Source organism: Bombina bombina, chromosome 5 (genome assembly GCF_027579735.1).
Source record: "Bombina bombina isolate aBomBom1 chromosome 5, aBomBom1.pri, whole genome shotgun sequence".
NCBI classification, from domain to species: domain Eukaryota; kingdom Metazoa; phylum Chordata; class Amphibia; order Anura; family Bombinatoridae; genus Bombina; species Bombina bombina.
This window is the reverse complement of record NC_069503.1, coordinates 201,569,546-201,591,919: the sequence shown is the minus strand read 5'-3', so window position 1 is coordinate 201,591,919 and position 22,374 is coordinate 201,569,546. Positions and strand designations below refer to the sequence as shown.

Below are 22,374 nucleotides of genomic sequence, written 5' to 3'. Positions count from 1 at the left end.
ATAGATAGATAGATAGATAGATAGATAGATAGATAGATAGATAGATAGATAGATAGATACATAGATAGATACATAGATAGATAGATACATAGATACATAGACACATAGATAGATGTAAAATATTTTAACTGTAACAATTCTTTTAATGACAGGCTAAATCCCTGCTATGCAAATATATACTATTTGTTATTAAAGCGATAGAAAAGTCAAAATTAATATGTGCATGGGTTTATTTCAATTTGAAATAGAAGGATTTTTTAAAAAAAATATATTTCCATTGGCAAGTCGAAGTTACTAGAATGGGGTTGCGTTACTGAGTTTTACGCTGCTTTTTTGCAGGTGTTAGACTTTTTATCAGCAGGCTCTCCCCATTGATTCCTATGGGGAAATCGTGCACGAGCACGTATGACCAGCTCACCGCTGACTTAAGCAGCGCTGGTATTGGAGTGCGGTATGGAGCACAATTTTGCTCAACGCTCACTTCTTGCCTTTTAACGCTGGGTTTGTAAAAACCCGTAATACCAGCGCTGCATGTAAGTGAGCGGTGAGAAAAAACTGATCATTAGCACTGCATAGCTCCTAACGCAAAACTCGTAATCTGTCATTAGTGACAGATATGTGCTTTTTTAGTTTTAGGGCTGGAAGATCAACAATTTTTAGATGTAAATTATATGAAAAGGGAGCAAAATAAATAATTAAAGTATATTACAAAGTTGTTTTGCTTTGCATATTTAAGCATTTCATATAACAGTTTCAAGGGTCTAGTGTTTCTTTAGCTCATAGCTTTCCAAACTTTTCATGTTGGTGACACACTTTTTAGACCTACATCACTTTGTGACACTAATTCAGTTGTACTAGCAAACAGGAGGTTAAACTAACTTGTTTAAAGAGATACGGACACAAACATAAATTATATAATAACAAAATGTATTTACAAGTAACAGTATGTATGTGCAAGAATTAAAAAAAAGTTTAATAACACCAATAGCTACTTACTATTTTAATGGGATGTATGAGGTTGATGGGATGAACAGTTTCTGAATATGTGATGGAATATTAGATAAAGACACTCACATTTTATCATCAAACATTTTTAAGCTTCCACTTCCTATCCATATATCAAGAGCAGGAGCAGCAATGCACTACTGGGAGCTAGCTGCAAAAAAACAACACTTTGACTTCTGACTTCAGCTCAGCTTTAACACACTGCTGTCCCACTCACTGACTACACAGGCAGTCACTAGCCGATTGAGGAGACTACACATGCAGTCAGGAGCCAATGTGCCTCCAATGGGAATAGTTTCAGTTCCTGCTGAACTGCACCAATAGGTTAAGATGATCTGTGACCTACTAGGTATCAATCACGTGTCAACCACGTGATATGCATAGCAGGCAGGCGGAATGTCAAAAACCAAAATAAAATGTAAAAATAAAAATAAATTGAAAAAAGCAGGGACACACCTAAACACTGCCGCCGACACACTAATGTCACACGACACACAGTTTGGAAAGCACTGCTTTAGCTCATATATCAGCAATAAATATGTTTAATTGTCATAAAGATTAAATCAATTAAAAAGTAACTAAATATTTTATACTTGTTTATGTTTTTTATTTTATTTTACAGATTATCTGCAAATTCATTTTAGTATTTTTACAATACTGTGTAATGGCAAATTTCTACTGGCTACTGGTTGAAGGACTGTATCTCCATACACTTCTAGTGGTTATATTTTCTCCAAATAGACATTTCACAATGTATCTGCTGATTGGATGGGGTAAGACATTTAATGTTATTTGTACTTATTAAATGGAAATTATACTGTAAATTGTTGTCCCTTTATTATGTTTCTAAAACCTATTTTGTCTGCAGGAGTGCATTGCATTGTTTTCATGCTGCTCCTTTACCTTTATTTTAGCTGTTTTTGCCTGTTGAAACCTCCACGTATACCAAAAATAATAATATTGCAGTATTCTCTTCAGAAAAGCTATGTAAAAAAGAGATAGCTAGAAAAACCAACCCCCCAATGGGAGAGATTTTTGTATCTGAAATGCTGGTTCTGCTCATTGAGACCATCCCCTATCCATAATTGACATTCCAATACTATATTTTTTTATTTATGTATAGAGAAAAATAACATTAGCAGATCTGCTCTTTCTGCAATCTCATATATGGATATTTCCTTGAGAACAATGGATGATGGTTTCAATAAGCAAATCCAGCTATTTCAAATAAAAAGTAAACCTAAATGAACAATTTCCCATATCATAATCTCTGGAGCTGGTATAACAAATAATTTTGGAACGCATTAAGGGAAAATGTTGCATATACCATAGATAAAATATTATTAATATCAGTGAATATGAAATAAAGTATAATCTTCTCGATAGATTATTGTCATATTCATAGTTTTTTAACCTATTAAAGGACCAGTTAACACAGTAGATTTGCATAATCAACAAATGCATGATAAAAAGACAATGTAATAGCACTTAGGGTTCAATTTATCAAGCTCCACATGGAGCTTGATGCCCCGCTGCTCCATAACCTGTCTGCTTGCTCTGAGGCGGCAGACAGAAATCAACCCAATTGAAAACGATCGGGTTGATTGACACCCCCTGCTAGCGAATGGCCACAAATCTGAAGGGGGCAGCATTGCATCGGCAGTTCACAAGAACTGCTGGTGCAATGATAAATGCCGACACTGTTGGCATTTATCGATGTGCGGCGGACATGATACGCTACATCATATCATGTCCGTCCGCACTTTAATAAATATACCCCTTAGTCTGAACTTCAAATGAGAGGTAGATTTCATTTTGACAAATTTAAAAATGATATCTATTTCCACTTCCCCTGTACCATGTGACAGACATGAGCCAATCACAAATGCATATACGTATATTCTGTAATTCTTGCACATGCTCAGTAAAAGCTGGTGACTCAAAAAGTTTAAATATAAAAATACTGTACATATTTTGTTAATCAAAGTAAATAGGAAAGTTGTTTAAAATTGCATGCTCTCTCTGAATCATTAAAGTTTAATTATGACTTGAGTGTCCCTTTAACTGGAAAAAAAACACAAAACATAAACATTTTTGTCCTGCTATTGAAAATAATTATATATACAAGCAGCTAAAATAGGTAAATAAGAAAGGTACAGTGAAACATAAATCTATAGATAGATAGATAGATAGATAGATAGATAGATAGATAGATAGATAGATAGATAGTCACAACAGAGATATATAATATAATATCAGACCCTATTGGAGTATACATAATTGGACATAAATGAATTATATAGCAATTGCTAATCAAGAGATGATGATTAAATGACATTTTATTTTTAGTCTGCAAGACAATTCAGATCCCTGCTCTTTGCTCTCAGTGACAGAGCAGCCATCTCATCTGTCATGATGACTAAACATAACATGTTATTATTTCAACCTCTTATGACGTGTGTATGTTTTCAAGCATCTGTAAATGTATATATCATTTATTGGCCATTTTTACCATAAGGGGTTTGTACAACTTTTACATATACTAATGAGTATGGACAATGTTTTGTAAAATGATTAGACATGTCATTGCATAAAAACAGCATAATCTCTATTAATATATAGTTCCTTTTTACAAAGTAATTATTTTTATTTATTAGTTCCATCAATATTTTGATTTTTCTCTCTTACTGGCTGCTCGATCTTTATTCCTCGCTTCAACACTCTCCCAGGTTTTAGACCATACCCTAAGCAGTTCCAGTTACATAGTACACGGAACATCACTAGACTGGCAAAGCTTGCTGTCCAGTTTGTCTCTACCCTACTGATGAAAACTCATGTAGTATTCTGATAGCTCAACATACATTTATCTCATTCCAGCATGGACCATAGTTTTATATATATATTTATTACCCTATCACAATAATAATAATAAAAAGTGTACTTGTCAACAAAATTCTGAATATTAAAACTTATTTTTAAATGACATGAGATCTAAAAACTGACATGAAATCCAAAACGTTTTCTTTCATGATTCAGACAGAGGATACAATTTTGAAAAAGGTTTCCAAATTACTTCTGCTATCAAATTTACTTTATTCTTTTGGTATTTCTTTGTTTAAGAGAAAGCCTAGGTAGGTAGTACGCATATGTCTGGAACAGTGTAGAGGAATAGGTAAGCTGTATGTCAATATAGAGCACAAGAGATTGATAAGGGTACTCAGAACAGCGTATAGAGGATACAAATCCAAATCAGGATAGTTTACAACTGTAAAACACAAACAGGATGTGATCAATTCAAAAATCCATTCCAGTCAATTCAAAAATCCATTCCAGTCAATTCAAAAATCCATTCCAGTCAATTCAAAAATCCATTCCAGTCAATTCAAAAATCCATTCCAGTCAATTCACAAATCCATTGAAGACCAGAGGTCAAATTTTTAGATTGTAAACTTCTAAAATGAGGGATATTTAGCACCTGAGAGAGTAGAGAGAGAGTTGCTAGGTAAGATGGATTCCATGGGGTAAAATTTACCAAGCAGCAGATGCTGCTTATTCAGCGCAAACCTTCTGGCTCGCCGGAAACAGAAGTTAAGAAGCAGTGGTCTTAAGACCGCTGCTCCTTAACTCGTCCATCAATCATCCTGATCAGATACAATCTGGATGATTGACGCCCCTTGCTAGTGGACGATTGGCCGCGAATGTGCAGGGGATGGCATTGCACAAGCATTTCACCAAAAATGCTTGTGCAATGTTCAATGCCAACAGCATTTACTGATGTTGGGCGGACATGATTCGCTACATTTGATAATTCGGCAACCTTAATTGTGACAATTTGATTAAATAATGGTGCGTACCTGTTACCTACATGACTCTAAGCTAAATTTTGCTGTAATCTTCGGGTTATGCTAATTAATTATCTTTTTTTTCTCTTCAGGTATCCCTTTGGTATTCATTATTGTTTGGATATTATCAAGGATTTTCTTAGAAGATACTGGGTAAATATTGTTAATTCCCAAAATGAGTATTTTTCACAAATGTTTTACTATTTTAATTATTAAAATTGTTTTTGTTTTTTTTTGCAGATGTTGGGATACGAATGATCACAGTATTCCTTGGTGGATTATAAGAACGCCGATTATAATTTCAATTATTGTAAGTGAACTTTGCTATGAATTATTCTTCTAGTGAGCAATATTATTTCTAGATTGTATGCATAACCTGAGTTTGTCATTTAACATCTTTATATAATCCATCCCAAATGACAGGTCTTGTACTGCATCACTGCATGGTAATGTTTATTTTATCTTACATTTTATTGTTACTGTAGAATATTATAAGATTACATTAGCACATTATTAGAATATTACAAGCTATAGTAGCATATTATATTCAATACAAATTATACATCATTGTGCCTAAAACTATTAATAACAGTCTACTGCATCCACAAATAACATCACAGTTTATTTCACATGATTACTATGGGAATATTCACTGTCAGAACTGAGGTCCTCCATTTTTCTGATCGGTTTATCATTAAAAAGCGCATAGTTTAACAGTCTAGTCAAAATTAAATTTTCATGATTCAGATATGGCATACAATTTTAAACAATTTTCCAATTTACTTTTATCATCACATTTGTTTTGTTCTCTTAGTATTCTTTGTTAAAAGCTAAACCTAGGTAGGCTAATATGCTAATTTCTAAGCCGCCTCTTATCTCATTGCATTTTGACAGTTTTTGACAGTTAGACACTGCTAGTTCATGTGTGTCATATAGAGAACAATGTGCTCACTCCTGTGGAGTTATTTTTGAGACAACACTGATTGGCTAAAATGCATGTCTGTCAAAAGAGCTGAAATAAGAGGGCAGTTTGCAGAGGCTTAGATATATGGTAATCACAGAGGTAAAAAGTGTATTAATATAACAGTGTTGGTTATGCGAAACTGGGGAATGGGTTATAAAGGGATTATCCATCCTTATAAACAATAACAAATATAGAGAAGACTGTCCCTTTAAATGTATTCATAATTAACAAAATATAAATAGGGCTTTCAATGTCAGTCATTTTCATTCTTAGGGGTAGATTTACCAATGTCTGTCCGACATGACATCGCTGAATGCCAACAGCATACGCATTTATCATTGCACAAGCAGTTAACCAGAACTGCTTGTGCAATGCCGCCCCCTGCAGATTTGCAGTCACTTGGCTGCTAGCAGGGGGTGTCAATCAGCCTGATCGCATAGGATCGGGCGGAATGAAGACCTCATCCTTAGAGGCAGCGGACAAGTTATGGACTTCATAACTGCTGTTTCCGGTGAGCATGAAGGCTTGCGTGGAAACAAGGTGAACAAGGACTATTCAGCCCTTGTTAAATTGACCCCTTAGAATAAATATAAAGAAATCTCCATAGAAGATCAATTGTGTATAGAGCTAACTTTTACAAACCTCAGTGCCAAAAAACAGAGCAAAAGAGTTATGCTTTATATGGACTCAAATGTAGAAAGCAGCAGAACCTAAAGACTTTTTGTAGCACAACAGATAGGATGCCCAACTCCTGTATGCCAGTTTTCTCCATCCAAGTTCTGTTGACGCTTTGCCAGTATATTCCTTTTCTATTTAAACAATTTACTGAACATACTGAAATGTTGTGAAACATCTACAGCTGGAAGTCTAAAGTCAGTACCAACAATAAAATAATCCTTCCAAAACTAAAGTCCAGAATATGTCTGGCTTAATATAACAACAATTCTAATAGTGCCCCGTGGGTATATACCTGACAATGCCATCCTTTTAGACAGCTCATACAAGATCATTGTAATAGAGCTATACAGTAACATCATTGCCCACAGCCTTTTTGTTTGGCGGCAGGCTACAAGTGTCAATTTGTTTTAGTTGGAAGCAGAGTTTAAATATAACATTTTTTCACAGATTTAGCAAATACATCTTGGGGTTTTTCAGTAAGAACCTTAATTGGACACTAAAATAAAAAAAAAAATTATACACACAAAGCATATATAAGCTGTAATGAAAAATATCTGAATACAATAGAAATGTTTTAAAATCATTCACTGCTATTTTGTGGGCACCGTTTTTGCAAATCAAGAGTAGTTCAGAGACACACTATTTGAAAAGGCTGGTGGAATCAGTGTTCCTGGTCTCCTTTGCTGTTCTTGACAATTAGATACAGATGCTCTGAAGTGAATAAATCACTGCGTAGAATGTTGCACATAATGTGTTCTGCGAAACTAATGAGCCACTTCTTTCTCATAAAACTGTATCTCACTATATCAACCAACAGGGATTGCAGGAGCATGGACAGTACAGTGAGATAATACAGTTTTGCGAAAAAAAGCTGCTTATTAGTTTCAATGCTAGAAATTTCACCTTTTTACAAAATACATTTTACAGTGTGAGAAATGATTCAAAACATCTTAAGAAAAACCTTAGCCCTTTTTATTTGAGATATCAAAATCTCACTGTTAAACTTGTTCCTTAACCAAAACCACAACAAATTATTTTTTTTTACGATAAACAGAGCAAATGTATAATGAACAAGCAGACTGTATCTTTAATGAATCTAGACCATTGTATAGTAAAAGGAAAGTGTACTGTGATTTTTTTTCTCTCCCCTTGAATGTGTTCCCAATAATTCATTTTACATGCTGGACTGTATTAAATTGTTTTAATGTATTTTATTATTTAAAATAGCTGCTTTTGCCTTCTGTTTTCCAACCTGTTCTGTAGTACTGGACTGGTATCACTATGTATACAGTGAGATAAAAGATAAGGAAGATTTTGTGTAAATATAAAGAAAAGCACACACTGTTTGCTCAGTCAATTTGATTAGGTTATGGTTTCAATTAGCAGAGAGAACTATTTCATATACAACATTAACAAATTAATTGCAAACATATCTAAGGGAAAGCAATTCTACAGTACACTGCACCTTTAAGTACATCTAAAAATGGCATTAAAGTGAAGGTAAACTTTGATGAATCAGTGCCCTGTTTTTAAAAATAATATTTAAAACAGGGGCACTTTCATTCATCAAAGTTTACATTTCACTGTTTTTGTACAAATACTTACCTTTTATTCTGGAAGCCGTTCCAGCGCTTCCCCCACCTGTCGCAAGTCTCTTCATACATCACCAATGAAGAATCCGGCTTCCTCCAATCACGGCTTCCCCTCAGGCAATATTTGCTCTGGGGGGGAAGCCGTTATTGGAGGAAGCTGGATTTGGCATTGGTGACGTATGAAGAGGCTTGCGACGGGTGGGGAAGCACTGGAGCGGCTTCCAGATTAAAGATAAGTATTTGTACAAAAACGGTGAAATGTAAACTTTGATAAATGAAAGCGCCCCTGTTTTTAATAGTAGTTTTAAAAACAGGGCACTGATTCATCAAAGTTTACCTTCACTTTAATGTGTTTTGTTTATGCTCACAAGTAATGTTCTTTGTACTGTTTGGAAATAGTGTGAAAATAAAACCATAGATGACAGTTTTGTGGTTTCTGAAGCCCTGTATGAGCAGTGAAAATGACTTTACTAAAGCATTTCACTTTCCTTAAAGGGACAGTCTACACCAAAATTGTTATTGTTTAAAAAGATAGATAACACCTTTACTACCCATTCTCCCTCTTTACACAACCAACATTGTTGTATTAATATACTTTATAACATTAAAACCTTTAAATTTCTGCCTGTTTCTAAGCCACTACAGACAACCTCTTATCACATGCTTTTTATTTGCTTTTTACAACAAGACATGGCTAATTCATGTGGACCATATAGATAACAATGTACTCTATTCTATGGAGATGTGCAGAACACAGCATTAACTAGCTAAAATGCAAGCCAATAGATAATAAATAAATAGCCATGTGATCAGGGGGCTGTCCACTGAGGCTTAGATACAAGGTAAAAAGTATATTAAAATAGCCATGTTGGATGTGCAAAACTGGGGAATGGGTAATAAAGGGATTATCTATCTTTTTAAACAATAATTTTCACTTTAATATTACCAGTGTTAATGTTATTATTGCTCAAGTGCTTGTAATACGAGAGTGAGTTTCCACTTTGCGATCCCCATTGAAAATATAGGGTGTGTTAATTAACTAAAGTTTGCTTAAGTGAGATTGTAATATTTTATTTCTTTCATGTAATTGGCAAGAGTCCATGAGCTAGTGACGTATGGGATATACAATCCTACCAGGAGGGGCAAAGTTCCCCAAACCTCAAAATCCCTATAAATACACCCCTCACCACACCCACAATTCAGTTTTACAAACTTTGCCTCCTATGGAGGTGGTGAAGTAAGTTTGTGCTAAGATTTCTACGTTGACATGCGCTTCTCAGCATTTTGAAGCCTGATTCCTTTCAGAGTACAGCGAATGTCAGAGGGACGTGAAGAGAGTATCACCTATTGAATGCAATGATTTTCCTAATGGGGGTCTTTTTCCTAGGTTCTTTGTTATCGTTCGTAGAGATTCATCTCATACCTCCCTTTTCAGATCGACGATATACTCTCATATACCATTACCTCTATGGATAACTGTTTCAGTACTGGTTTGGCTATCTGCTATATGTGGATGGGTGTCTTTGGGTAAGTATGTTTTTATTTCTTAAGACACCTTAGCTATGGTTTGGCACTTTATGCATTTATATAAAGTTCTAAATATATGTAGTGTACTTATATTTGCCATGTCAGGTTCATGTGTTTCCTTTTGCAGATTGTCAGTTTCATATTTGGGAAAGTTAATATTGAGAAATATTTTTCTTAGCTGGGGTTTAGTCTTTTTTTTTCAATTGACTACTTGTTCAAATTGCTGTCTGTCTGTAAGGAAGTTAATTATCCCTTTAAGAAGCTCAGCTGCAGATTACTTCTTTTGCTATGAGTTAGTGGATACAGTACGTAATACACAGTTTATTTATAAAACAGAAGTAATAAACTTGGTTGTTGTTTGTGTCACTGAGGTTTTAGAATCCCCTTATATATATGAAGGGTATCTTTGTAGCAGTGAGTTTAATTATTATGGCAAGCAAGCAAGTTTTATTATATAAAGTCTGTAACAAGTATGAAGTTGCACAGATTAATTAATCCCAAAGTTTCCGTTACTGAAGTTCAGGCTTTTGTAGTTATGTGATGAATATCAAAGGCTGTATTAATGAATACCTTGAATCATGCAGGATATATAGTTGGATATTACTTTTCTCCGGGAATAATAATTACTTGGTATCAAAACAGTTCATCAATGCGTTTTTATTAAATAAGCGATGGTAATGTTACCTTATTTGTTCCTTGCTGAATGAGGCTGACTTACACTGCAAACGGTTGCTCAGGTTCTGTCCCCGGCGTTTCCCTGCAGCGTGTGATGGCGGAAGCCTGTGTTGGGGGAGGGTTCAGCTTCAGTATATGGCTGTAGTACAGATGCCGATACGGTACGAAACAAACTGACTGATTTACAAGGCAGAGACAGCAGTGGTGAGAGTTGTGATATCCTTATCACTTCGATGTAATTTAGTATAACTCTTCTGAGGATTTGATGAATTGAGTTGCAGATTGATTGGTGTATTCAGCCACAGACGATGAAGTTGAATTTGTCCTTGTGAGACTGGAAAATAGTTAAACAGTGGATTTATCCCTTCTCAGGTGTAATTCAAGTTCACCATGATATAGAACCCCGGATTTAGTTGTAAGAGTGGAATGCTCGGATGTGACATCTTTTCTGTCTTTGATTGTGTGTTCTTTGATTTGTGACATAAGGGATGACGTTAATCCAATAAATCTTTCTTTTGGTATTACATCAGTGTTGATATACTCATTTTCTGGTTTTACTGGTAATCGTGACAAAGCATCAGCTTTCCCATTCTTATTAGCTGGTCTGTAAATGATGTTGAAAGAGAATCTAGAGAAATACAAGCTCCTTCTGACTTGTCTCGCAGAAAGAGTCTTGTTACTTTGTAAGTATTGCAGGTTTTTGTGGTCAGTAAAAATCTTAATGGGGTATTTTGTACCCTCTAGTAAGTGTCTCCAATGTTCTAGGGAGAGTTTTATTGCTAACAGCTCTTTGTCCCCAATCGGATAGTTCCTCTCAGCTGAAGACATGACTTTGGAGAAATAAGATATTGGGTGAATGGGACAATCCGGTGACGTCTGTTGTGATAGTATTGCTCCTATGGCGTAATCGGAGGAGTCTACTTCTAGAACATAATACAAGGTTGGGTCAGGAAACCTCAAAATAGGTGCAGAAATGAAACAGTTCTTCAAGGTTTGGAAAGCTGAGTTAGCATCTGGAGTCCAATGGAATACAACAGACGAACTAGTAAGTCTGGAAAGTGGTTTTGCAAGTTTTGAGAAGTTTTTTATAAATTTCCTGTAATAGTTGGAAAACCCAAGAAATCTCTGGAGATCTTTTTTGGTCTTTGGTGTAGGCCAATTCTTCACAGCATCCACCTTTTCTTTCTGCATTTCTATGCCATAAGGTGAAATGTTATAGCCGAGGAATGACACTCTGTCGGTGTGGAACATGCATTTTTCTAGTTTTGCGTAAAGCTTATGTTGTCGTAACCTGGAGAGGACACTCCTCACATGTGCGACATGATCTGTATAAGATTTAGAATAAATTAAAATGTCGTCTAAGTGTACGACTACACAAATGTCGAGAAGGTCACGGAAAACGTCATTTATGTAATGCTGGAATGGGGCGGGAGCATTACATAAACCAAAAGGCATGACCAAATATTCGTACAACCCATACCTGGTTCTGAACGCAGTAAGCCATTCATGACCTTCTTTAATTCTTATCAGGTTGTACGCTCCTCTTAAATCAAGTTTAGAGTATATAGTGGCTTCCGAAGAACGCTCAATTAACTCGGGTATTAGAGGGAGTGGATAACGTTTTTTTATCGTAACTTTGTTCAGTTGCCGGTAATCGATGATAGGCCTGAGACTTGAATCTTTATTTCGGACAAAGAAGATTCCCGCACCAGCTGGTGAGGTTGAAGCCCTGATAAACCCCTTCCTGAGATTTTCTTCCAAGTAGGTCTTTAAATGATCCAACTCAGGTTGACTGAGAGGATATAGGTGTCCGTAGGGTATAGTTGCTCCAGGTTGAAGTTCTATCGGGCAATCATACGGACGATGTGGTGGTAAAGTTTCTGACTCAGTTTTACTGAAAACATCGGAGTAGTCAGAATATTCAACAGGCAAAGCCGGAGTATTGGTATCAGTTTTTAACAGGATTTTATCTTGATTGCAATGATGTAAACAATATTGTGAGTTGAATGACACTTGTTGGGGAGTCCATGTTATTTGGGGGTTATGGTGCTGCAACCATTTAATGCCTAGAACAACAGGGAAATGAGGAGAAGGTAATACATCAAAAGAAAGTAATTCACTATGACCAGCAACAGAAACCTTTATGGGTATGGTGTGGTGAGTTATTGGACCAGTAGTAATTGTAGAACCATCAATGACATGGACACAGATAGGGTTTGCTTTTTGAATGATTGGAATTTTATTTGATTTTACAGTTTCTGCATCAATGATACTTCCATAGGCTCCAGAATCAATAATTCCATCAAGTGTCAACTGGCTTTGGTCCCACTGTAGGGAAAGAGATAAAATGCAGTAAGCAGATTTGTTAGCGTTAATGACTGATGTATAGATAGGGTTTAACTTACTTCGTTTATTTTTTTGTAGTGTAGGGCAATCTTGTACTGTATGTGCAGGGTTGGCACAGTACATACATAGAGATTTAACCCTTCTTCTGAGTCGTTCCTCAGGAGTTAAAGGGCCTCTTATTATTCCAATTTCCATGGGTTGGTCTAACTGTTTAGTTGTAGAGGGAGCCTCCCTAGGTGGTAGAAAAGTAGAAGGTCTAGGACGAGCATCTATTGCATAACGCTCAGCGTGTCTCTCACGTAACCTGCGGTCCATTAAGGTGGCTGTACGCATGAGTGCTTCCAGAGATTTGGGTAGTTCAATCCGAGCTAGCTCATCCTTTAAATTATCAGCCAGACCAAGCCTAAATTGATTCCTGAGAGCCACTTGGTTCCATTGTGAATCTGTAGCATACAATTTAAAATCAGTTATGTAGTCCTCCACTGGTCTCTTACCTTGTTTTAGATTTCTCATAGAGGATTCTGCTGTGAGTTGAACGTCAGTGTCTTGGTATAATTCATCCAAGGAAGTAAAGAAATCCTCTAAGCTTCCCAATAAGGGGTTATCTGTTTCACAGAGGTTGTCTGCCCACGTGCGAGGCTCACCCCTGAGGAAAGAAATTGTACTCAAAACTTTAACCCTCTCAGTAGGGTATGTTCTAGGCTTTAAGTTGAATAGCAATTGACAGGAGTTCTTAAACTGTCTGTAAAGTTTACGATTCCCAGAGAATGGCTCTGGAAGAGCAATCTGTGGTTCTGGGGTTAAATCATGATGTGAGGGTCTAGTCGAAATGGAATCCCTAATAATGTTCCTGAGGGATTGATTTTCAATTTGTAAGTCATGCACTGCTTGTGCTAATTGATCTACCTTCTGTGTGAGGTTATACACTACTTGAGGAAGCTCTGCTGGCTCCATATTGATGGCTTAGTAATTATGTAAGGAAGTTAATTATCCCTTTAAGAAGCTCAGCTGCAGATTACTTCTTTTGCTATGAGTTAGTGGATACAGTACGTAATACACAGTTTATTTATAAAACAGAAGTAATAAACTTGGTTGTTGTTTGTGTCACTGAGGTTTTAGAATCCCCTTATATATATGAAGGGTATCTTTGTAGCAGTGAGTTTAATTATTATGGCAAGCAAGCAAGTTTTATTATATAAAGTCTGTAACAAGTATGAAGTTGCACAGATTAATTAATCCCAAAGTTTCCGTTACTGAAGTTCAGGCTTTTGTAGTTATGTGATGAATATCAAAGGCTGTATTAATGAATACCTTGAATCATGCAGGATATATAGTTGGATATTACTTTTCTCCGGAATAATAATTACTTGGTATCAAAACAGTTCATCAATGCGTTTTTATTAAATAAGCGATGGTAATGTTACCTTATTTGTTCCTTGCTGAATGAGGCTGACTTACACTGCAAACGGTTGCTCAGGTTCTGTCCCCGGCGTTTCCCTGCAGCGTGTGATGGCGGAAGCCTGTGTTGGGGGAGGGTTCAGCTTCAGTATATGGCTGTAGTACAGATGCCGATACGGTACGAAACAAACTGACTGATTTACAAGGCAGAGACAGCAGTGGTGAGAGTTGTGATATCCTTATCACTTCGATGTAATTTAGTATAACTCTTCTGAGGATTTGATTAATTGAGTTGCAGATTGATTGGTGTATTCAGCCACAGACGATGAAGTTGAATTTGTCCTTGTGAGACTGGAAAATAGTTAAACAGTGGATTTATCCCTTCTCAGGTGTAATTCAAGTTTAGCTCAGGTCTTCAAGAGTTTGTAGGTCAAACGAAAATTACTAAGCAGTGATTGCCAGGAAGTTGCAGGATTTTAACAGGAAAGCAACCAATAGGTGGAAAGAAAGGAACGTTACTGCTTAAAGGTACAGTGTCCCTGACACTGTCTAAGGCTTGCGTGTGCGCTAAATGCTACACTTTATTGCGTCATTCTTGGCATGAAAATTTTTTGGCGTGAAAGGCACGTCCATTAACGCAAGTTCGTCATTTCCGGTGTCATATTTGATGCAGGGGTTCACACAGGGTTGCGTTGCTAGTGACGCCAGTGTGTCATTTCTGTTACATTGTGTGTCATACTTGGCGCCAAATTTTTTTCATTATTTATTACCCCATTGCTTTTGCCTCTTGCCTTTTGCTATGTCAGAAGGCTATGCTATTTGCTTTTTTTCCCATTCCTGAAACTGTCATATAAGGAAATTTATAATTTTGCTTTATATGTTGTTTTTTCTTTTACATTTTGCAAGATGTCTCAATCTGATCCTGCCTCAGAAGTATCTGCTGGAACTTTGCTGCCTGACATCGGTTCTACCAAAGCTAAGTGCATTTGTTGTAAAATTGTGGAGATTATATCTCCAAATGTCATTTGTAATAGTTTTCATGATAAACTTTTACATGAAGATAGAGTTTCCATCTGTAATAGTACATTGCCGATTGCAGTTCCCTCAACTTCTAATGTACATGATATACCTATGAATTTTAAAGAATTTGTTACTGATTCTATTCAGAAGGCTTTGTCTGCATTTCCACCTTCTAATAAGCGTGAGGTCTTTTAAAACTTCTGATAAAGTTGATGAAATTTCAAATGACCAACAGCATAATGAATTAGCCACCTCTGATGAGGATCTATCAGATATTGACACTGACAAATCTACTTATTTATTTAAAATAGAGTATATGCGTTCTTTGTTAAAAGAAGTGTTAATTACTTTGGATATTGAGGAAGCTAGTCCTCTTGCTATTAAAACCAGTAAACGTTTAAATGCTGTTTTTAAACCCACTGTGGTTACTCCAGAGGTTTTTCCTATTCCTGATGCTATTCTGACATGATTTCTAAGGAATAGAATAAGCCAGGTACTCCTTTTAATCCTTCTGCAAGGTTTAAAAAATTGTATCCTTTACCAGCAATTGCAATAGAGTTTTGGGAAAAGATCCCCAAAGTTGATGGGGCTATTTCTACTCTTGCTAAATGAACCACTATTCCTATGGAAGATAGTACTTTCTTTAAAGATCCTTTAGATAGGAAGATTGAATCTTATCTAAGGAAAGCCTATTTATATTCAGGTCATCTTCTTAGGCCTGCAATTACTTTGGCTTATGTTGCAGCTGCTTCAACTTTTTGGTTGGAGAATTTAGCGCAACAAGAATTGGATTCTGACATATCTAGCATTGTTCGCTTACTGCAACATGCTAATCATTTTATTTGTGATGCCATTTTTGACATTATCAAAATTGATGTTAGATCCATGTCTTTAGCTATTTTAGCTAAAAGAGCCTTGTGGCTTAAATCTTGGAATTCTGATATATCTAAGTCTAGATTGCTATCTCTTTCTTTCCAAGGTAATAATTTATTTGGTTCTCAGTTGAATTCTATTATTTCAACTGTTACTGGGGGGAAATGAGTTTTTTTGCCTCAGGATAAAAAAACCTAAGGGTAAATCTAAGGCTTCTAATCGTTTTCGTTGGAATAAATCCAAGCCTTTTAAGAAACCAAAGTCAGCCCCTAAGTCTGCATGAAGGTGCGGCCCTCATTCCAGCTCAGCTGGTAGGGGGCAGATTAAGGTTTTTCAAGGATGTTTGGATAAATTCTGTCCAAAATCAATGGATTCAGAGGCTTGTCTCTCAGGGGTACCGAATTGGATTCAAAGTAAGACCTCCTGTGAGGAGATTTTTTCTCTCACGCATCCCAGTAAATCCAGTAAAAGCTCAGGCTTTCCTGAAGTGTGTTTCAGATCTGGAGGTTTCAGGGGTAATCATGCCGGTTCCTTTTCAGGAGCAAGGCCTGGGGTTTTATTCAAATCTATTCATTATCCCAAAGAAAGAAAATTCATTCAGACCAGTTCTGGATCTGAAAATTTTGAATCGTTATGTAAGAGTACCAACTTTCAAGATGGTGACTATAAGGACTAATCTGCCTTTTGTTTAGCAAGGGCATTATATGTCTACAATAGACTTGCAGGATGCTTACCTTCATATTCCGATTCATCCAGAACATTATCAGTTCCTGTTTTAGACAAGCATTACCAATTTGTTGCTCTTCCATTTGGCCTAGCAACAGCTCCAAGAATCTTTTCAAAGGTTCTGGGTGCCCTACTCTATGTAATCAGAGAACAGGGTATTGCGGTGTTTCCTTATTTGGACAATATCTTGGTACTAGCTCAGTCTTTACGTTCTGCAGAATCTCACATGAATCAACTTGTGTTGTTTCTTCGAAAACATGGTTTGAGGATCAATTTACCAAAAAGTTTTTTGATTCCTCAGACAAGGGTCAACTTTTTAGGTTTCCAGATAGATTCAGTGTCCATTACTCTGTCTCTAACAGACAAGAGATGTTTGAAATTGGTTGCAGCATGTTGGCGCCTTCAGTCTTAGTCATTCCCTTCAGTGGCTATGTGCATGGAAGTTTTAGGCCTCATGACTGCAACATCGGACGCGATTCCTTTTGCTCGTTTTCACATGAGACCTCTCAAGCTTTGCATGCTGAATCAATGGTGCCGGGATTATACAAAGATATCACAATTAATATCCTTAAATCCCAATATTCGACACTCTCTGATGTGGTGGTTAAATCACCAGCATTTAGTTCAAGGGGCCTCTTTTGTTCGGCCAACCTGGACTGTGATCACAACAGATGCGAGTCTTTCAGGTTGGGGAGCTGTCTGGGGATCTCTGACAGCACAAGGAGTTTGGAAATCTCAAGAGGCGAGATTACCAATCAATATTTTAGAACTCCGTGCAATTCTCAGAGCTCTTCAGTTTTGGCCTCTGTTGAAGAGAGAATCGTTCATTTGTTTTCAGACAGACAATTTCACAATGGTGGCATATGTCAATCATCAGGGTAGGACTCACATTCCCCTAGCTATATAAGAAGTGTCTCGGATACTTGTTTGGGCGCAATCCAGCTCTTGTCTAACTTCTGCGGTTCATATCCCAGGTGTAGACAATTGGGAGGCAGATTATCTCAGCTGTCAGACTTTACATCCAGGGGAGTGGTCTCTCCATCTGGATGTGTTTTCTCAGATTGTTCAGATGTGGGGTCTTCCAGAAATAGATCTGATGGTCTCTCATCTAAACAAGAAACTTCCCAGATACCTGTCCAGGTCCAGGGATTCTCAGACGGAAGCAGTGGATGCGCTGACACTTCCTTGGTGTTATCAACCTGCTTATATCTTCCCACCTCTAGTTCTTCTTCCGAGAGTGATCTCCAAAATCATCATGGAACAATCGTTTGTGTTGCTGGTGGCTCCAGCATGGCCCCACAGGTTTTGGTATATGGATCTTGTTCGGATGTCTAGTTGCCAACCTTGGCCACTTCCGTTAAGGCAATACCTACTGTCTCAAGGTCCATTTTTCCATCAGGATCTCAAATCATTAAATTTGAAGGTATTGAAATTAAACGCTTAGTATTAAGTCATAGAGATTTCTCTGACTCAGTAATTAATACTATGTTACAAGCTCGTAAATCTGTCTCTAGGAAGATTTATTATCGAGTTTCGAAGATTTACATTTCATGGTGTTCTTCTCACAAATTCTTATGGCATTCTTTTAGAATTCCTAGAATTTTACAGTTTCTCCAGGATGGTTTGGATAGGGGTTTGTCTGCAAGTTCCTTGAAGGGACAAATCTCTGCTCTTTCAGTTTTATTTCACAGAAACATTGCTAAACTTCCTGATATTCACTGTTTTGTACAGGCTTTAGTTCATATTAAGCCTGTCATTAAATCAATTTCTCCTCATTGGAGCCTTAATTTGGTTTTGAAGGTGTTACTAGCTCCTCCGTTTGAGCATTCTTTGGACATTAAACTACTTTCTTGGAAAGTATTGTTCCTTTTGGCCATCTCTTCTGCTAGAAGAGTGTCTGAGCTATCTGTTCTTTCTTGTGAATCTCCTTTTCTGATTATTCATCAGGATAAGGCGGTTTTGCGGACTTCATTTGAATTTTTCATTTTTACCTAAGGTTGTGAATTCTAACAACGTTAGTAGAGAAAATGTTGTTCCTTCTTTGTGTCCTAATCCTAAGAATCCTTTGGAAAGATCCTTACATTCTTTGGATGTGGTAAGAGCTTTGAAATATTATGTTGAAGCTACTGAAGATTTCAGAAAGACTTCTAGTCTATTTGTTATATTTTCTGGTCCTAGGAAAGGTCAGAAAGCCTCTGCTATTTTCTTGGCCTCTTGGTTAAAGCTTTTGATTCTTCAAGCTTATTTGGAGTCGGGTCAAGCCGAATTAAAGCTCATTCTACTAGATCAGTATCCACTTCGTGGGCTTTTAAGAATGAAGCTTCAGTTGATCAGATTTGCAAAGCAGCAACTTGGTCCTCTTTGAATACATTTACTAAATTCTACCGTTTTGATGTATTTGCTTCTTCTGAAGCAGTTTTTGGTAGAAATGTTCTTCAGGCAGCTGTTTCAGTCTGATTCTTCTACTGATGTTTTAAGTTTTTCTTTTCGTCATGAGAATAACTTATCTTTTGGGTTGTGGATTATTTTTTCAGCATTTGGCTGTTGTTTATTTTTATTCCTCCCTCTCTAGTGACTCTTGCGTGGAGTTCCACATCTTGTGTATTTGATATCCCATACATCACTAGCTCATGGACTCTTGCCAATTACATGAAAGAAAACATAATTTATGTAAGATCTTACCTGATAAATTAATTTCTTTCATATTGGCAAGAGTCCATGAGGCCCACCCTTTTTATGGTGGTTATGATTTTTTGTATAAAACAATTATTACAAATTTCTTTGTTGATGCTTTTTACTCCTTTCTTTATCACCCCACTACTTGGCTATTCGTTAAACTGAATTGTGGGTGTGGTGAGGGGTATATTTATAGGCATTTTGAGGTTTGGGAAACTTTGCCCCTCCTGGTAGGATTGTAAAGCCATATGTCACTAGCTCATGGACTCTTGCCAATATGAAAGAAATGGATTTATCAGGTAAGTTCTTACATAAATTATGTTTTCATGCGCAACTTGTAATATAGGTTCTAGCAGTAAAAATATTGCGTCCTCGCGATTGCATTTGCACTTTTCATGGTAACGATTGCACTTATAGAAATGTTTACCAAAACATTACTACCATTTAATGATTAAACTTACATTACTTTACAACCAAAAAAGAAAAAAAGTGTAGTTGACAAAATAAAGGAAGCAATCTCCTGTAGGCAAAATAAATTGATGAAGTCTGTAGATAATGTACTAACTATATGAAAATGTGATCTTTGGTTATAGTTGTATTTTAGTACATTTTATAGTGCAATTATTTCATGTTACTTAAAGAATTGTTTACACTTGCTTCTATCTTACAGGTTAATTTTTGTCTCTTCATTAATATCATACGGATTCTGCTTCAGAAGATACGATCACCAGATGTTGGTGGCAATGACCAGTCACAGTTTAAGTATGTGGGTTTTTTTTTTTTGATACAGTCTTTGGCCTAAATTCAGTAAAACCTGTTTGTAAAACAATGGAATAAATTGGTGCAACATCACAAGTTAAAAATATTGCACAATTCAAAGAGATTTGTAGCCCATCTTTACTCTCAATGTTATATACGTATGTCTAAAGTGTTATTTGATACTAAAAAAATCTCTTTTTTAAAATATATATAGGATTATATATTTAATAGTTTGTTTTTGATTTACATCAGGAGACTTACAAAATCTACCCTTCTGCTCATTCCGTTATTTGGAGTTCACTATATGGTGTTTACAGTTTTCCCGATGCCAAATGCCAGCGATTGCCAGATATGGTTTGAATTGATCATTGGATCATTTCAGGTAAAATAACTTGTGTGTTAAAAAATAAGTCTGATTTAAATAATATATAGTGTATTTTTCTAAGTTTTCAACTTTTTCTGTTTTACAGGGTCTTGTTGTGACTATTCTGTATTGCTTTTTAAACACAGAAGTAAGTAATTTTTCATTTTATATCAACATACTTAAGATTATTTTAAAGGGACAGTGAAGTCAAAATTAAACTTTCATGATTCAGATAGATCACACAATTTTAAATAACTTTCCAATTTACCTCGTATCAAATTTGCTTCGTTCTCATGGTATCTTTTATTGAAAACTAGGTAGGCTCATAAGAGCTCAGGAGTGTTCACGTGTCTTTAGAACTCTATGGCAGCAGTGTTTTTTATCAATGCCATATAGATTTTAATGCTCAGTGTATGGTAGGCCTAGAATATAAACACAGATTTTGTTGTCAATACTGCAGTGTTTGCTATAAAAAAACATCTTAGAAAACAATAGAAAAAAACAAGAAAGGTACCGTATGTGCGTATCAATCAGACATAATCTTTGGTATAATCGTGCAAACGTGGGGTACTCACATTTGGTATTAGCACCCTATAGTTATATATGATGCTTGCTGGGTCTTACCAAATGTGAGTACCCTGCATTTGGCCGATTATACCAAAGATTGTGTCTGATTGATACGCACATACGGTGCCTCTCTTGTTTTTTTTATTGTTTTCTAGGAATTTCAAATTGCAAGTGGGAGAAGAGAGAGCAGCCTTGTATCGATTGGGAGCAGGATAAGAAAAATCCAAGTGTTTTGAACTGTACCCATTCCCTTAACATTACATATTACTGGATTTTGTTACCTGGGGACTACAGTTGATAACAAATAAAACCGACATAAATATATATATATAATTAGGGAAAGAAAAATATTAGAAAATACCTTAATCCAGCACACACTCATATACCAATTTTATGCAGCAACCCTCAGGTGACCTATGCATTCAATCAAAGGATGCAGACAAAGGCAGTATGCACAATCAAAATGTATTATACTACTGCTCAATTAACATATATCCTATCCCTAAAGCCTAGTACAATAAACTGCGACTTAAGGAATGAAAACCTAACAAGTAAATAAGCAATTTACAATAACAACAAACTGCGGTTCTGTCAAAATTCATAAAGTCCAGTAGTGGGCAGCTGTAATCTTCGCATGCAAGTAACAATTGAGTAAGTGTAGCGGTGTCAGAAAGCAAAAGCAAAAGCTAGATGATTAGTTGCCAAGCTATAAGTCGACATTAGCAGTAACACAGTACATGGATTGTTAGATGCAGGATAGCCAGTCCGTGGTATAACAGAAACCAAACCACAGTCCGTTATGGTGGGGCGGTACTTCCCCGTACCTTCACAGTGGGTTAATGACTGCTCACCTTAATCTCTGCAGTCATCCAATATTAGGAGCCATATATCCGCTTACCTCCGCTGCGGGCTTTGTGAGATACAGACCCTGCTTAATCGGGGCAAGATTTGCGGTGCTGCTTCCAGACAGGCAGGTTAATTCCACAGATGAGCTGACCACTGCCTTTGCTGTATCCATCCTAGAAACCAGGTCTAGGATAAGCCAATTCTTCATGGGGGTAAACCGCTCTCCACCAAACAATTCACCACGCTCACGGAGCTCCTGTGGGCATGAACAAACAAACAACACGTGTTTCACCCAAAACCTCAATTCCTATTGGGCTTCATCAGGCATATAATTATTGCGTATCATCGCTAGACTTTATATCCGGTTGCCAGGTTTAATGGTTAACCCGTTAGGTGTTAAATACAGTTGTCTAACAATTTAACAATAACTAAAAAGTGCACACATAGCTGGCCTCGGGATTGTTCAAAAGGAACAAACACACAGTAATTATCTACCATAAAATACTTTATATTTAC

At 36.5% G+C, this 22,374-nt stretch overlaps 1 protein-coding gene across 1 annotated transcript in view; it reads left to right on the top strand.

The window, feature by feature from the left end:
* The window catches only part of VIPR2 (vasoactive intestinal peptide receptor 2), a 254,823-nt gene that overhangs the window by 206,372 nt on the left and 26,077 nt on the right, over positions 1-22,374 (top strand). The window contains exons 6-11 of the mRNA XM_053715672.1: positions 1,628-1,778; positions 4,940-5,000; positions 5,088-5,157; positions 19,993-20,084; positions 20,334-20,463; positions 20,552-20,593. Coding sequence (XP_053571647.1) covers positions 1,628-1,778; positions 4,940-5,000; positions 5,088-5,157; positions 19,993-20,084; positions 20,334-20,463; positions 20,552-20,593 — 546 coding nt within the window. The remainder of the gene's footprint in view (positions 1-1,627; positions 1,779-4,939; positions 5,001-5,087; positions 5,158-19,992; positions 20,085-20,333; positions 20,464-20,551; positions 20,594-22,374) is intronic.